At 45.7% G+C, this 18117-nt stretch overlaps 1 protein-coding gene across 1 annotated transcript in view; it reads right to left on the bottom strand.

Moving 5' to 3' along the window:
- Window positions 1-18117, bottom strand: part of USP12 (ubiquitin specific peptidase 12) — an 81795-nt gene that overhangs the window by 35378 nt on the left and 28300 nt on the right. Inside the window, exon 2 of the mRNA XM_040979860.1 lies at window positions 351-431. Within this exon, the coding sequence (XP_040835794.1) occupies window positions 351-431 (81 nt within the window). The remainder of the gene's footprint in view (window positions 1-350; window positions 432-18117) is intronic.

Raw genomic sequence — 18117 nt, 5'->3', positions numbered from 1 at the left:
TGGTAGAATGCCAGAAGTAAAGCAACAAATGCCCTGTAGGTGTATGAAGGCACTTACATGGTGATATTCACATTTAATTCTAATTAAATCATTTTCAAAGGATCAAAGATCATCTGATCTGGGCTATACAGGAAATTTTCAATGTAAGACATTTTTTGTAGAAACAGGAAAAATGAGGCTGTCAAGTCAGAAACTATTCTATGACCTCAGGCAACTCTGCTTCCCTCCCAGTAAAAACTGTTTTTGATACAAACAAAGCAACATTCCTGCCATATATTACGAAGTCTATGCATCATTTTTCAAACTGCTTCCAACATGACTCCCAGGGCTAAGCATCAGTGAATACTTACATTGACTAATCCAAAATAGTGCTCGTTGACGGGAAACTGTTCTGGGCCAATCTCTTTCTCTAATGCCGAGGCATTGGCGCCCTAAAACAAACAAAAGTGAAAATTACTCTTAGCATTTGCAATCCTTTCGTTGCATCGCCAGTCACACGGGCATGATGGAAGACCATCTACACACACTACCCAACAGCACTGAAGAGAGAAAAGGCTTCCAAGCACCTAACTCCAATGGCATTCTGGAGCTTTCCTGGGACACCGAAACCAGGATCAGGCAAGGCATCAGTACTGTGCTCCCGTTTTCTAAGGATGACTGAAAACCCCGCTCAAACTTGGCTTCTACGTGTCATCTGGGAACAGCCTCACAGGAGCCAACACTGACACTAAATGTGCTCATGGCCCCTAGCCTTGCAACACTGAGGCACAGAGCCACAGCTGGCAGAGCATTTCCTGAAGCTGTCACTGGCACCCGCAGGCTGGCAGCAGTGCAGATGGCACAGCGTGGCAGTAACAGCACGTTATATGGAAGTCGGGCTGCAGGAACTAGACTGACACATGGAGATGTGGAAAATGAACACAAGGAAAACTGGTGCCAAACAATACATAAAAAAACAGCACGAGGATGGATATAAGGCACACAAGTGGTTGTTGGACCAGGGCCATGGGACAGGGGACAGAGAACAAGAGGGAAAAAAAATCAAAGCCCTTGAGCAATCAGTGTGTCCTAGCCTCAGGAATCCAAGCAGCTCTAAGTCAAAGCCACCGTGGGGCCCAGACACGGCTGAGCACACGACACAGGCACCACCTTGTGGGCTCTGAAACCCAGCAAGCCATATGCAACAGGTGGACTCTGAAGATTCCCAAGACAATATTCTACCAGATAAATGTAACATATGCCACAGCACTCAAACCCCCCCCCCCACACACAACCAAATGGCACTTTCAACAGCCACATGGAAGATCATATACTTCCCCACTACATTGAGCATACAGCTAACTCCACACCAAAGCTGAGAACTCCACACCTGTGGGTTCCTTGTTGAGCCTAATTCCTGGACCAGGAAAATCAACTTCCTGCCAGATCAAGACTGACAGAGAGCCCGTGCTCCCTCAGGCACCGGCTGAGCTGGTGGTCAAGGTTCACCATATAAGGAGGTTTCCCCACCACCCTCCAGGTGGCTACCCCTTGAAAGTACAAAATCCTGGCTTCATCTTGTCTGAATCAGGAATTCCATTTAGCTTTACATCATTATACAATCATGACTTAACAGGTATAATTTATTTCTAAATTTGAGTTTCAATCAATAGTTTATGATACCACTAAAAGCAACCATACAAGAAACTTCAAAATTCACTGAAACTGATAGGAGTGTTGAGCCCTACACAATGCTGCCAGTCCAAGCACACAGTCACAAAATTCCGTCCTTATGCTGAAAGTGAGCAATAAATCTGGATGTTCACCATCCGTTATAAAGCATCAACCTGGAGCCTGGCATGATATCTCAGTGACTAAACCTTCACCTTGCAGGCACTGGGCTCCCATATGGGCACCGGTTGGTATCCTGACTGTTCTACTTCCCATCCTGCTCCCTGCTTGAGGCCAGAAAAAGCATCAGAGCAAAGCCCAAAGCCTTGGGACCCTGCGCCCATATGAGAGACCTGTAAGAAGCTTCTGGCCCCTGGCTTCAGATCCTGTCCTTTGCGGCTACTTGGGGAGTGAATCAACAGAAAAAAGATCTTCGTCTCTCTTTCTCCCTACAAATCTGCCTTTCCAATACATAAATTCAAAAATTTCAACCTAACATCTGTTTATGCTAGTACAATCCTTTAAAATTTTTAAAAATGTTTTTTTAGGGCCCGGCGCGATGGTGCAGTGGTTAAGGTCCTCGCCTTGCACGCCCGGGATCCCATATGGGTGCCAGTTCTTATCCCGGCGGCCCCGCTTCCCATCCAGCTCCCTGCCTGTGGCCCGGGAAAGCAGTCGAGGACGGCCCAAAGCTTTGGGAACCTGCACCCGCACGGGAGACCCGGAAGAGGCTCCTGGCTTCGGATCGGCATAGCATCGGCCATTGCACTCACTTAGGGAGTGAATCATCGGATGGAAGATCTTCCTCTCTGTATATCCGCCTTTCCAATAAAAATAAGATAAATCTTTAAAAATGTTTTTTTATTGGAAAGGCAGATTTACAGTGAAAATGAGAGACAGAGAAAAGATCCTCCACCTTCTGGTTCATCACCAAGTTGCTGCAACAGCCAGAGCTGAGTCAATCCGAGCCAGGAGCTACTTCTGCATCTCCCACTTGAGTGCAGGTTCCAAGAATGTGGGTTATCTTCTGCTGCTTTCCCAGGTCACAAGCAGGGAGCTGGATCGGAAATGGAATGGCTAGGACACAACACAAGCCAGCACCCACAAGGATAACCTCTTTACAGAAAGAAAAGAAAGAAAAGAAGGAAAAAGGGCTGTAAGTGGGAGGGAGAAGAAAGGAGGAATGGAGTCAGATAGCAGCACTGGAAACCAACCTCACTCCACATAGAACAAACACCAGCTCACACATCTTGGGAAGGTACTTGGCATCCGAAACCAACCACATGCCACACACCCTGTTCTCTAACCCTCCTCAATCCATGTCCTACTTGCCTCCACACATACCATCTACTCCTCCTGTGCCTATTCAGAAAATCCTCTCCATACTGCCTTGACTTCACTGTAGTTTTAGCTGCAGGTCAAGTATTAGCCTTCCTATGCGTCCACTTCCTAACTATAAAAGGAAATGGCCAGTACCTCTTTATAGGGTGACACAGAGAATGAAATTTTCACTTCTCCAAGGTTAAGTGTGCTGCCTGACACCTAGCCAGGTGTCCCACAAACATTGGTTCTCTTCTTAATCACAAAGAAAACTCAACACCCACGGCAACTGGAAGGGGGAATCAGTCAAAAGTGACAGATCACTGGAGACCATCCATTAGTCAACTTTATCAGTGTAAGAATCTAATTTGCAAAGTTCAGAATCCTGTGATGTTCAAAACCCGTTTCTGGTACCAGCACTGTGGTACAGTGAGCTGAGCCACAGCCAGGATACCAGCATCTCATAGATTCGAGTCTCCATGGTTCTGCTTCTTCTTCCATTCCCTGATAAGGCACCTGCAAAAGCTGTGCAAGGTGATTCAAATGCTTGGTCATTGCCTCCGAAGTGGGAGATGAGGACGGAGCTCTAGGTTCCTGACTCTGGCCTCACCCAGTCCCAGTCATTGAGGCTACTCAGGGAGTGAACAAATGACTGCAAGATTCTCTCCCTTACTGTCACTATTTCCCACCCTTGCACCCATAACTTTCTCTTTCAAACATATAAAATAAATCTTTTAAAAATTTCTGGGGCCAGTACAGTGGCTCAACAGGCTAAGCCTCCACCTGCAAGCACCAGCATCCCATATAGGTACTGATTTGTATCCTGCCTGCTCCACTTCCCATCCAGCTCCCTGCTTGCGACCTGGGAGATCAGCAGGAGATGGCCCAAGTCCTTGGGATCCTGCACTCATGTGGGAGATCCAGAAGTTCCTAGCTCCTGGCTCCTGACATCAGCTCAACTCAGCTCTGGCCATTGCAATCATTTGGGGACTAAGCCAGGGGATGGAAGAGCTTTCTCTGTCTCTCCTCTCCATAAATGTGTCTTTCCAATTAAAAGAAATAAATCTTTTTTAAAATCTCCAAGTTTATTGACTTTCCTTTCTATCTTGGTTTTTAAAGATTTACTTGAAAAGGCAGAGAGGGAAACAGAGACAGACATCTTCCATCTGCTGGTTCACTCCCCAGTTGGCTACAACAAGGTCAAAGCCAGGAGCCAGGAACTCTACCCCTGTCCCCCACCTAAGTGGTAAGGACCCAAGTATTGGAGCCATCATCTGCTGCCTTCCCAGGCATGTCAGCAGGGAGCTGGATGGGAAGAACAGTTGGGAATCAAACTAGGCACTCTGACAGAGGCTGTGGCGATGCAAAGGACAAGTTAACCCACTGCACCACAATGCCAGCCCTTTTCAAGCAAGCCGATACATGAATTAAGATTCTCAGTTAAAACTATTAGTGAAATGTAGGCCTGGCACGGTAGCTTAGCAGCTAAAGTTCTTGACTTGCCTGCGTCGGGACCCCATATTGGTGGCGGTTCATGTCTCAGCAGCCCTGCCGCTTCCCATCCAGCTCCCTGCCTGTGGCCTGGGAAAGCAGTTGAGGACGGCCCAAAGACTTGGGACTGTGCACCCTTGTGGAAGACCCAGAGGAAGCTCCTGGCTCCTGGCTCCAGTTTGGCTTAGCTCTGATCGTTGTGGTCACTTGGGGAGTGAGTCAGCAGATGGAAGATCTTCCTCTGTCTCTCCTCCTCTCTACATATCTGATTTTCCAATATAAATAAGTAAATTAAAAAAAAACGATTAGTGAAATATTTACATCAAGTAATTTCTAAAGTCATTTAACTTTCCAACCACAATGATCAATTTTTCTATTTCAGCCAACCAAAGGCTTCTAAGCCACACAACCCAACGGCTTGAGGAGCTATAGTTATAGATGCTATGAGAAACACAAAGAAACAAAAAGAGTGGGTCTGGACTCTGGCACAGTACAGCAAACACGACCCCACTGTGCTGGGCAGATGCAGAAGAGGCCTTCCCACTGCACAGGTTCCAAGCTTTTTGTGGACAACCAATCTAATGCTAACTGAAAAGGCAAAAGTGTATATCTAAAACAATCTGGTTTCTGATGTATAGTTTTTAAAAATAGTTTCCAGGGGCATTATGGAACAGTAGAATAAACTACCTCCTGAGATGCCAGCATCCCATGTAAGTGCTGGTTGAAGTACTGGTTGAAGTACTGGCTGTTCCAAGTTCTATTCAGCTCCCTGCTAATGCAGCTGGGAAAGCAGTAGACAGTTCAAAGTGCTAGGGCCCCTGCACCCATGTGGGAGACCAAAACGGAGGTTCAGGCTCCTGGCTTCACCCTGGCCACTAGGGTCATTTGGGGAGTGAATCAACAGATCTAAGATTTCTCTTTGTTTCTCTCGCACACTTGCTCTACCCCCTGCCTTTCAAATCAATCTTTTTTTAAAAAAATTATTTCCTACTCCAAATGTAAATTTAACTGGCAAAAACTGCCAAGTCAAAATATTGCTGTACATCTATGGAAAAGTTTCCATATTGATAACATTCCTTGAGGATCACAGAAGACTGACAAACTCTAGCAGTCAATTAACGATCATCAAGCCCCCAAATAAATTATGTCTGAAGCACTCAACAGTAACGGCTCTGAACAGTTTCCCATCCATCCCCTTCAAAATACAACCCCTACCCAAGCTAACAGCAACTTGGGAAATTGGTGATTCCTAACTGGGACAGATGGACGGAATGGGGGCAACGGGGGAGGGAGCATCCAAAACCAACGATCTCTGCTGCCAGTTTTCCCAGGGACGGAATCTGCTTGTTTAGTCTTCTCTTACTGTACAACACTTGCGCAGGAAAAAGGCATTTGTCTCTGTGCTGCACTCATGTTTGAAAGCTTGGCAGAAGATTGTTTTAGAATTAGAACATATTACTACAGAATTCATCCTAAAGAACAGTTAAAATACTGAGGGTCCTCCTGATAAAGGCAATTAAACCCTAGATGAAATCTAAATTAGAAAAAAAATTAACTGAAAACAGTGGAAAAATAAGGAATCTGGTTGGGGGGGGGTGACTTAAAACACAGCATGAGGGAACCCCAAGAGAGAAACACCAAAGGCAGGGTCCACACTGGGGGAACCTTCCGGTCCTGGTGACCTTTCCCTTCCCTTCTGATGACCAAGCAGAACGGTGCTGGAGAGATGGTGCTACAACACAGGGGCCCCAGAGAGGGCCCCGAAGCCCCCGCTGCACCACCAGTGGAAGAGGGGACCAAAAATGGCCCTGGACCAAAGGCAAAGCATGGAAAACCTGTCTGCCTCGTCCTTGGCATTGAGAGGACCAGAGGAAAAGGGAATTGACCCCTCCCAAAATCTCATCAGCTCCAGCTGGTTCTCATGAAGTGTGTGACCCAAATTCACACAACCTAAGAACCTATTTTCTTATGATCTCATAAGAAAACTCAGGACATAGAACTGAATTAAAGAGATCCTAACCTGACAAGGCCTTCTGCCCCCTCCCCCTAACCCCCGCAAACACAGGCAGAATTCACTCTGCAAATGTAATCCTGAAAAAGAGACGTTGATTTTACAGCTAAAAATCTCTCTCTCTCTCTCTCACACACACACACACACACACACACACACACACACACACACACACACGAAGAAGAAAGCCTAGGAGCAGGACATACAACAGAGTCAGACTCACAGAAAAACCAACCATGAGAACTATCAGATACAAAGCGGCTGGCTAGGATGCCCCACCCCACGTCACACTGTCCGGCTGCCAGGTCCAAGCCCTGTCTCCTGCTAACACACTGTGACTCGAGCAGCTGGGTCCTCACCACCCACAAGGGAAACTCACCAAGTTCTCCTTTCCCACTGCAGAAACTTGGGAAGAGAACCAGCTGACAGATGAGTGCATGCTCTTAATTACATCATTATTTCTTAGAGAGGCTAGAAGTACAGCCAGGGTGGGGAACAAGACTTGCAAAATTTATTTGGTCTAGCTCAGTCAAAACAACCACAAGCTCAAAATTCAGTAAATCTGGAGATGGCACCAGGGCATAACAGGCTAAGCCTCTACCTGCAATGCCAACATGCCATTTGGCCACTGGTTGGTGTCCTGACCGCTCCTCTTCCAGTCCAACTCCCTGTTTATCGGCTGTGAAAGCAGCAGGATGGCCCAAGTCTTCGGGTTCCTATACTCACTTGGGAGACACACAGCAGGCTCCTGTCTGCTGGTTTCCTAGCAGCCAGGAGTACGGGCCACTGAAACCATTTGGGAAATGAATCAGCTAAGAGAAAATCTCTATCTCTCCTTCTCCCTGGAACTCTTTAAAATAAATGTTTATTTATTTGTTTTGATTTAAAAGAAACCATTACACAGAGAGGGGAAGAGACAGAGATCTTCCACCAGCTGGTTCATTCCCCAAGTAGTCTCAATGGGCAGAAGCCAGGAGACTGGAACTCCATCCAGCTCCCCTATGCGGGTGACAGGGGCCCAAGCAACCTGTTTCACTGCTTTAACAGATGCATTGATAGGAAGCTGGATCAGAAGTAAGGACAGCTAGGACTCAAACCAGTGCTCATATTGGATGCAGTCGCCTAATGCACTGCACTGCAACACCAGCCCCACAGGCTAACATTTAAATTGATGTTATCACAAGCCTGATAAATAATGCTATTAGAATCCACATGGCAACTGTCAGGGAAAAAAGAAAAAAAAAAAGGATTCCTCACCACTGGGATACAGTATTGGAAATAGTCACATGAATTCTAAAAAAAAAAATGACATCCTATCATTTTCATACCATGAAATTATCCTCCAAGTGGGAGAATACTAAATCAAAATAACCCTTAGTTACCCAAAGTTCTCACCAAAGTGATAACTTCGAGAATATAAAATAATATATCAACTATTACTAGCAAACCAAACATACCATCTTCAAATAGGAACAAAGCAAATGATCAAGGAATAGGCTGTGTTCCAGTTAAATAATTGAAGTAGTTAACCATTATAAACACACAACTCACTGCCCTTCATTCTGTCACTACGACAAAGACATCAATCATGCAAAAGGAAATTGGTAACGAGAAATGTTCTCAAAAAATGAACGAATTACTTTCAGAATGACCTCACATAATTAACCTTGAAGTCTGGCCCAGTGGCTCGGTCACGGTCTCCCATTGGAGCACAGGGGCTCTGTGCCCAGTTCCAGCTCCTGATTCAGCTCCTGCTGATGTACCCTCTGGGGAGCCAGCAGGTGATGGCTCCAGCGATTGGGTTCCTGCAACCCACGTGGGAGACTTGCATTCAGTTCCTCCCTACCGGCTTTAGTATGGACCAGCAGTGGCCCAGGCAGACAGAGTGGGCTGCATCAGAGCAGATGAGAACTCTGAATGCCTGTCTATCCCACACAGACCAAGGGGAAATAGGGACGGGGAGGAAAGCAGAGGGAAAAAAACAGACAATGGAATGCACTTTAGCAAGACACAAAAAAATGGTGAAAATGTAAAAGAAGGAGTATGTACCTGGCAAATGTGCTTGCCATTACACTTCCTATGTTACATCAGACAGTTAAAGCCAATTTCCCACGCAGCTTTTCGCTTAATACATCACATCTGCCCTGGTTTCATGTTTTCAAATCGTACCTTGGAATCCTGCATTTCTCATCCCGAGTTTAATATCGACCAAGGTTAGATCAGGTCAGCACATGAAGGAGAATTTGCCAAATGAGGCAGGAAAGGCTTCCCGGAGGTGAGAAGCAAGTGACCTTGGCAAGCTAAGAGCAATTCAGAGGCACAGGAAACAGCCTACCGGTGAGAATACGACAGTGTAAACACAAGAGAGCAAGTGTGAACAGAAAAAGACGAATCCGAAATATAAAAGGAGGTGTGAGAAACAAGCCCCATCTAAGTAAGAGTGAAAAAGCAAAGCAAACACTTAACCCTCACACCTGTTCCAGAAAAAGCCAGGTGCCTTGAAACTGTCTCAAAGGCAACAAAAATACTATGACAAAACAAACCATGGCCACACCATGCTAAGAATGGTCTCAGAGTTCAGGACCTGAACACCTGCTTTCGACCTAGCCGCATGCCTGGAGCCACAGCGCGGGATTTTCAGTACATCACACCTGCCACTTTCTCCCTCGGGAAAACTAATGGGTCAGCCAGTTACGAGATGTCTGTTGCTCAAGGTCAGAAGGAGAACTCACGTGTAATGCTCTCCCGGGGGGGTTATGCCCTGCCTGTGACCACATCCCACCCTCCTGCTGCCCACCATGTCCCCCCTGAGAACTCTTCACCAACAGGAAACACCCCTGGCAAGTTCCCAGGGCTTGCAAAAACAAAATTCTTCCTGGAAGAAATTAAAAATAGATTTCTCTTTCAACTGCCACCAAAGGAGCACACAAGGAACGCGGCCACAGTTCAGAAAAATCCAGTTGTGTGGCTAAACAGTGGCAAGGTGACTGCAACTTCAAATTTACTTGAGATTCCAACTGTGTAATATTCTTTAACAGTACTATATACACAAATACAACATGTGAGAAACGAAAGCTAAGCCACAAGTTATATATCTGATTCACTGCTATAATTGGCCAGAAAAATTTTAACCTACAAAAAGATCAAGTACACACTAAGAACCCACCTTTCCTGACATACTGCAAGATAGTTTCTGGGGCCAGTGTAATGACTCAAATGGTTAATCCTCTACCTGTAAGTCCCAACATCCAATATGGGCACCAGTTCATGTCCCAGCTACCTACTTCCTATCCAGCGCCCTGTTTCTGGCCTGGGAAAGCAGCGGAGGATGGCCCAAAGCCTTGGGATCTCGCATCAGCTCAGCTCCAGCCACTGCAGTCATTTGGGGAGAGAAGATCTTTGTCTCTATTTCTATCTGTGAATCTGCCTTTGCAATAACAATAAATGTTTAAAAAGACAGCTTTGAATTAATTCAGTATTATCAACAAACAGTTGAGTTACATAACTTATAGTTAAATGTGTTAGGGACTGTGATAGAAACTAAAGACAATGCAGATTCACCTTGGATTTTCTTCATTCAGTCAACAAATGAAAATATAAGAACACTGATTAGGTACTTACTGGGCGCTTTCCAACAAAAACAAATGTTGCTGATCCGTAAGGCTCTGTCAGAAAAGGAAAAAGCAGGAATGGGCTCAGGAAAAGTCACCCATCCAGCTTTCACACACCAAAAAGAAAAGTCTTAAGTACGCTAACATTAGCATAATGACGCCCTGAACAAACTGTGTGTGCCTGGCGAAATTTGACAAATCTTCATCTTCTATCAATACCAAGAAACTGTTCTCACAGAATTCATAAAGTGCTCCCACAGATACCCAAACATTTAAAACCCACTGTGGCTGAACCTCCTGTACTGATTTCTTACCTAAGGAAAAAAACAAGATTCATTTTTTAGAGCACCGCCAAAATGCCTTGACTGCCACAGTTCACCTGCCCTGCAGGCCGCAGTGAAGGCCTCCTATCATTTCAAGCTTCTCTAACCATACTCGCCATAGCGCCTGTCCTCTATCTCAAAGAATGTTTCAGCTCTGTGAAAACCGTGGCACCCCAGGTGTGAAATGACTAATGCCTCCACATAAAAATCCAGGTTCAATGCTGTTCTGCTTTAAAATCTGTTGACAATATCTTGACAATGGGATGCTAGACTCGCTGCCATTGTCAATGTCTACAATGACAGATTTGTGATTGTTTATGAAAAGCTATACTACTGTATTAATACAGGGGGAATCAATCGGGGGGAGGATTTTTGAGGAGGGGGCAGGGAAATCCCAAAACCATGGAACTATATCATCAAATAATAAATAATTAAAAAACCTATTTTTACCAACTCTTATGCTATACCGTAATCAAATATTTGTGAATACCTTCTCCTGACTCCTGGGAAGAAAACAACTATATAAATACAAATAAGCTGAAATGAAACAAAAACTGACAATGTAAATTACCAACTTATCTAGGTGAAAGCAACAGAGTTCTTGCTCTGGATTCCAGGTAGAAACTCACTCACCCTCATTAAAAAAAATTAAATCATCAAATCTAGATACTATTTCGGCAAATACTCAAAATATTCCCTGTTCAAATAAAACTGTGTACCAGCACTGTGACAGACTGTTTCACAGTTCTTAATTCTGACCCCAACACACACGAACAGTTATTTCTGGCTCTCTCTGTATCACTGAATCAACAGGAATAGTAAGTTACACCAAAGCAAAGACTTGACCTACAAAATGTGGCTGCCTCCCCACAGGGTTCCAGCTACAGTGTAGCAAAAGGCTGAAAACAACCTTCAAGTATGTTCTACTGCAAACAGGAAGGCTATCATTAGCAACCACACTATCAAAATCCCAGAGTAGCCGCGTCCTCTAAAGGGACACCTGAGCTTTGTCAAGGGTGGACTTCATCACACAGGCTGCTCAGTTTCTTGGGCAAACAGCAACAAAAAGCACCCCTGTTTGTGACAGATGGTGGGGAGACCTGGAAACTGGCTGCTCTGGCACCAAGTGTGGTCTCGTGCCGAACAGGGGGCACTGAGCAACATCACGGAAAATGGCCCAGACACCTCACTCAGAACCAGTTCCTCCACCAACACCATAAGCTGAAAGCCCTACCAGAATCACCTGTTCTGCTATCCAGAACCTAAGCAGACATTCAAGGTCAGGCTGATGCAGAGCTGAGGGGCACAGTGTGTTCCAGGCAGCCAGCATAGTGGCCTGAGGCTGGAGCAGGTGCCTTCTACAATTTGGGGTTGTGCATTTGGCTCAGTCAGGCAGGAGCTTGGGGAAACAGCACAGATACCAGTCTGTTTCCTTCCCCTTTGGGCTGTGCTAGCTTCTCCTTGATTTTCTTTTTCTATGGATCTCTAGCAGGTCACAAGCTGAGAAAGACAAAGCAACAGAAGCCTCGGGCAAGCACACACAAGGACTAGTGACTTTACAAAATTAGTCTGGGAAGCCATTACACAGACTGCAACCCCCAAGAGCAATCGCTGAGAAGAGGTGATTTCCAGGGTGACCGCGCACACCACACAGTTCTCAGACCAACAAAAAAGAAACGGGAGGAGGTGGCCCATTTGCAGGCAAAAGGATTTGGACAGCAGCTCTCCCTGAGGAATTACAGACACTGGAATTACTAGTGAGAGATGTAGGTCAACCGTCTTAAATACAGGCAAAGAACCAGAGAAAATCTGGACAGGGAAGCACGGGGAGGTCCCCACCAGGGGTGGTAGTAAAGAAGTGACAGGCTCCTGGGATTTCCTGGGGGCGGGGTGGGGAGAGAAGGGCCAGCAGCAGTCAGCTGGGGGGTTCTGTTTGTGAGGAGGAAAACACTTCAGAAATACTCAGTGCCGATGGCTACACACGGTTCTGAATGTCTCTGGCTGAGTCATACACTTAAAAATAAGCTAAACGGCAATTTTTACCTGACATACATTTTACCATGACCTAGGGAGTAACACTGGGTTTCCAAGGCAGGATCTGAGCATGCTCACTTTGCCACCAACGCTGGGTTGCTGACTAGCAAGGTATTTGTTCAGATCCCAGATTTCCTGAGAAAGACCTGTATCTGCAAAATTCAGATCAGGCCAGGTGCAGCAGCAGCATCGCAACCCAGAAAATAAATTAATCCTTGAAGGCAACATCATTCAAGTGATACTGCCTGGCTCAGGAAGTCCAAACCATGCAAAGCAAGGGTGCAGGCCACCATGGCAGCCGTGAGGCTTCAGCGAGCTGGGCTCCACACGGTCAGCAGCAAGCACTGCCCGGCTGCATGACAGCAGTGATAGCACTATCTTTCCTAGATTTATGCAGACTGCAGTAAAAATCACTCTTTCACATACACCCTGACTTACCTATTATAAACACACCTGGAACACAATACGGAGAGACAGCTCAGCTGTCGGACACCGGGAAGGGCTGAGAGGCCACACAGCTACCCCAGAAAGCACAGCGGGGCAGTGCAGGGCAGCAGCCAGAAGCCACTGTGTCACACGCCATGCACCCCAGGGTGAGCCCATCAAACCATGCACCCCCGGGGTGAGCCCCTCGGGCAGTCACACTTGACAACAGGGGAAGCAGCTCTTCCGCCTCCTTCACCGGAGTGAACACGAAGCTTCTCTAAGGCACAGTGTAGAGGTCCTGCTGGGAACATTAGTCATTTACATGCTTTCTAAGAGACCACTTTGCCAATGTGAGTACTGCAATGGAAAATTCCAGAAGAAAGTACTGTGTTCAAGTGACTTTGTTTTGAAAGGCATTGTGTAGGCAGAAAAGATCCCAATCTCTAACCTATGCACAGTCCGCAGTTGGCTCCTAAGGACAGATGCCAGAACGAGCAGCAGGTGCCTGATGCACTTCGCAGAAAAACTGACTTTTTCTTAATAAATACTGCAAACTCACATTGGCTAAGGTAAGCCCACCTGCAGAGAGATGAGGGAGTTTGCAAATCAAAGTTCCTTTCCCTCTCCCAAGGTTCTTTTCCCCAGAGACAAGCCCTGCTAGCAGTTTGGTTTTCTAATGGTGCTTGTTGTAACTTTGAAGTAACAGATCTTACACCTCAGCCAACAGCTCTAAATTTCCAGAGTTTTTAAGATGAGAAACTGGCACACACACGTTACCTCCTAAAAAGCACCTCCTCATCTTTCGTGGCCGCTGTGCTGCTCAGGGGCTTCCAGCTCAGTATCTCAGCCTCCACCTCCCACTCCATCCCCGCCAGCCACAGCAGAGGAAAAGGGCACACTTCCCTTGCCGGTTCCCACCCCCACTCGATTCCTTAATTCACCCAGGGTTAGAAGACTTTGATTTGCTCCTGTAATTTTAGCAAGATCCTCCATGCTTTGGCTCCTGCAAGGAAGGCACTTACTTAATGCCGGCTAAGAAGCTTCACGTGTCCAGTAGTGAGAGAGACAGAGGCCAAGCTGTGTAACTTCTGATTTTAGGAAAATATTTGTGACAGGTGTCAAAAAATTGTGTGGGTGATTATCAAAAAACTAATTAACCTACTACGCCCAAGGCAGACACTTATGTGTGCCATGCTCTCCGCTATCCTCCAGCGAGCACCATGCAGTTGGCCCCATTTATGAAGCACAGGTGGTGGGGCCTCAAGAGTAGCATAGCACCTACGCAGGCTCGCTTTGTCCTCAAAGACCTCAGGTTGCAAGCCCTGCCCCAGACAAAAGATGGAATGTTTTCAGCAAGACCAGGGCTCCAGCTTTCCCCTGCAGTTTAAAGCGCAACCTGCCAGCAACTCCGACACGCGTGAAAAGGCTCCTCAAAGTTGGCTGGTCCACAAGACCTTTTTGCTCAATACCATGCTTGGTTATTCTCTGTCCCCACTGTAACTTCTACGTGCTTCTGTCTTTCCAATCCTGCCTCTGGCTAGTCAGCCCTTTTAACAATCCTTCAAAATCATGAGGCACCGTCTCGCCCAACTGCACTTGGATCAGCAGTGCAAACACCGCCCCAGCATGCTCACAGGACAGTCCTCTACCATTTAGTAAAGTTTTTCTGTAGATATGCGTGCGCTTAGACCGACTGGCCTCACATTCCGTTAGAGTGTCCTGCTTATAAAGTAAGGGTTTCTAACAGGCACAGTCCTGGCAAAGCCGTGTGTGCCTCCCAGAACGTGAGGGCCAGTCACAAACAATTCCAAGCTACTACATAGAGAAATGTAAGAGAAGCTTATGCAACAGTGATGAAGAAACATTTTTCAAACTTTATTCTAATTTGTAAAAGAAGACTATGAATCAGGCATTGAGAATGTGATGCGTCATTATCCTGCAAAGGAAAAGAACCAAGAAGGTCTCTCTCTCTCTCTCTCATTAAGGACTCACAGCACAGAATTCGGACACCCTGTACAGTGCTCTGACTAAAAGAAGTACAACTGCTACAATTTCTCTATCACTCTGGCTTGCCATCTATGCTCATCATGTTCTATTTTAAAAAGAAAACACAGAGGGAAGAAAGGGAGGATTGGTCATCAATTAGAACAGAGTCCACTAAAGGTGATGGAGAGCGCGCACTGCGCAGCCTGCCTGTGTAACAGGGAGCTTTCCTCCAAACTGCTCTCTTCAAGTCCCCTGGCGCCTGCCACTAAAACAAAAACACCCTCCCAGGGATGTCACTTGGAGCAAAAAATGTTATCCAAGGAAGTCTCAAGGGCCGAATGTGGCCTCAAATAGACAGTTCTAGATGCCTTTGAAGAAGTACCAAACTGGAACATTCCTCTTAATTATGCCTGTAGATATAAACTTACAGTATGAGAAGATATTATAATACATACACTTTCACGGGCTTGGTGTGATGGCTCAGTGACCAAATCCTCACACTGAGCACACCAGGATCCCATACGGACACAGGTTCATGTCCCAGCTGTGTACTTCCCATCCAGCTCCCTACCTGTAGTCTGGGAAAGCAGCTGCGGACGGCCCAAAGCCTTGGGACCTTACATCTGTGTGGGAGAGCCAGAACAAGCTGCTGGCTCCTGGCTTCAGTTCGGCTCAGCTTGGACCATTGTGACCACTTGAGGAGTAACCCAGCAGACAGAAGTTCATTCTCCCTGTCTCTCCTTCTCTCTGTAAATCTGACTTTCCAATTAAAAAAAAAAAAAAAAAGAAACAAACTGGCAATATTACATAAATAAAAATACTATCTCAAATCACAGCCCCCACTGACAAATTTAAAAAGACTATACAGATACACATGTAAGTGAAAGTAAAAAAGCTCTGACAAATCCCAAGATGTCAGGAAAAAAAAGATAAATAACAAAACATAGAGCATGAAGCTACCTATGAAGGGTTTGAACAAAACTGTATCAGGGGCCCGGCGCGGTGACGCAAGTGGTTAAGGTCCTCGCCATGTGGGCGCCAGTTCTAATCCCGGAAGCCCTGCTTCCCATCCAGCTCCCTGCCTGTGGCCCGGGAAAGCAGTTGAGGACGGCCCAAAGCTTTGGGACCCTACACCGGCGCGGGAGACCTGGAAGAGGCTCCTGGCTTTGGATCAGCATAGCATCGGCCATTGCGCTCACTTGGGGAGTGAATCATCGGACGGAAGACCTTCCTCTCTGTCTCTCCTCTCCTCTCTCTCTCCAATAAAAAAATAATAAATAAATCTTTAAAAAAAAAACTGTATCAGAAAATGAAAACATTTATAATTTTACATTTGATCTCAAATTTCTATGTAACAAAACTGATAAAACCAATGAGTAACTTTAAGTATTCCATTTAAGTTCCTAACATTTATATGTCCATACACTTAAGTATTCAAGGTTTGTGAGATGTATAAATCATTAAAAATCTGCTATTCTAATTACAGGTACAAGTGTAGTTCAAAAAGTGGAAATGGAATTAAAAGACTTATTTTGGTGCAAAAAAAAAAAAAGCTTAAAAAAGAGTTCATAGAACATGCATAGAATTCTCAAAAATCTATAGATTAAAAAAATATATATTGCAGCAAAATAAACTTGCCTTTCAATTGTATTTTGCCAAGAACAGTTTGAAGTGTCTTGTGATCAAGTATTACCCGTAACATTTACTGCCAGAAGCGAGCTGCAGAAAGGATGGAGCACAGAGCAGGTGGCAAGACAGAAAGATACTTTTCCTCATTTCCCCCAAATAATCAAAACGACCACCCCAAAACACACAGGAACTTCATCTAAACAGGACTCATCCACCTGCGACTCACACAGCCCAGCGCCTTTTTCCACTCACTCTAAACATGGCAGGCCTAGGCAAACCGCTGACTAATGCACCCAAGCATGTTTCCTCAATACAGATCCTTTATGGAAAAAGCAACTACGAAGAGGAATCGAGTGTCCCGTGGCTTTAAGATTCTAAACTGAGTCCTGCACTGAGATCAAACTATTCTTTGAAACCACAGACTCCAGCTCTCTGCCACACTGCTGAGACCAGGAGAGGAGGATTACTGAAACAAGGCACAATCTCCTCCCCAAACTGCCCAGACTCCTCCAGTCCAAGTCTTAGACAGAACACATGAGGCCTTAAAAAAAAAAAAAAAAAACTTCAAGTAGTTTAATAAGCCAAAAATATTCTTCAACAGTAAGATCAAAGTAGGTAAGTAACTCATCCCAGGTTAGGCTATAGAGTCAATTCCAACTAAATTAGTAAACACAGCCTCTTCTAAGTACACAATTAAATGTAACTTCCAAATTAAGTTCTGAATATCCAGCAGGATAAAACCTAAACTGGATGCTTGAGCATCCTTCAACAGCAATGTAGGCTGACAAAAGAGAATTTAGAGCAAACATATCAAAAGCTAAATCAAGGGCCTGAACTGTAACACAGTGCATCAGGTGGCTGCCTGAGACGCCAGCATCCCATATGGTCACCAGTTCGAGTTCCAGCTACTCCACTTCTGACCCAGCTCCCTGCTAACATGTCTAGGAAAGCAGCAGGAGATGTGGTATTCCCACATAGATGAGGTTTGGCTCCTGGATTTGGCCTGGCCCAGCCCTAGCCATTTCAGGCACTTGGGAAGTGAACCACCAAATCCAAGATCTCTTTATCTAACTCTGCATTTCAAGTAAGTAAATCTTAACAGGGGAGGCGGGGAGCAGTGCCTTGGCATAGCTGGTTAATCCACTGGCAACATTGGCATCCCATATGGGCACTGATTCGAGTCTTTGGTATTCCACTTCTGACCCAGCTCCCTACTAACATACTTAGGAAAACAGTGGAACATGGCCCAAGTGCATGGGCCTTTGCACCCACGTGGGAGACCTGGAGAAGTTCTTGGCTTCAAACCAGCCCAGCTGAGGCCAGTGGCCATTTGGGAAGTGAACTAGGGATGGAATATACCTATTTTTCTCTTTTTAACTTTATCAGCAGCACAATCACTTCATTAGCGCAGACTGCTCCATCTCTTCCAGGGCAAAATAAGCAGAGAAACATGCCCTTAGCATAAGGCAGTGCCTCAGTCAGGGACTTCCTGGGCAAAAGCTCAAGTGCCCCATCCACCTCCTGCACCCTCCCCTTACTATATTAAGTTGCTGCTCTGGGATGTGGCCTGGGCCCTACATTGGCCACTTTTTTTTTTCATTTTTAATATTGTATACATGGTTGAGAAGCATGCATG

Source organism: Ochotona curzoniae, unplaced genomic scaffold (assembly GCF_017591425.1).
Source record: "Ochotona curzoniae isolate NIBS_2020 unplaced genomic scaffold, NIBS_Ocur_1.0 contig_3332, whole genome shotgun sequence".
NCBI classification, from domain to species: Eukaryota; Metazoa; Chordata; class Mammalia; order Lagomorpha; family Ochotonidae; genus Ochotona; species Ochotona curzoniae.
Note: the sequence above shows the minus strand (reverse complement) of the source record. Positions and strands in the feature narration are given on the sequence as shown.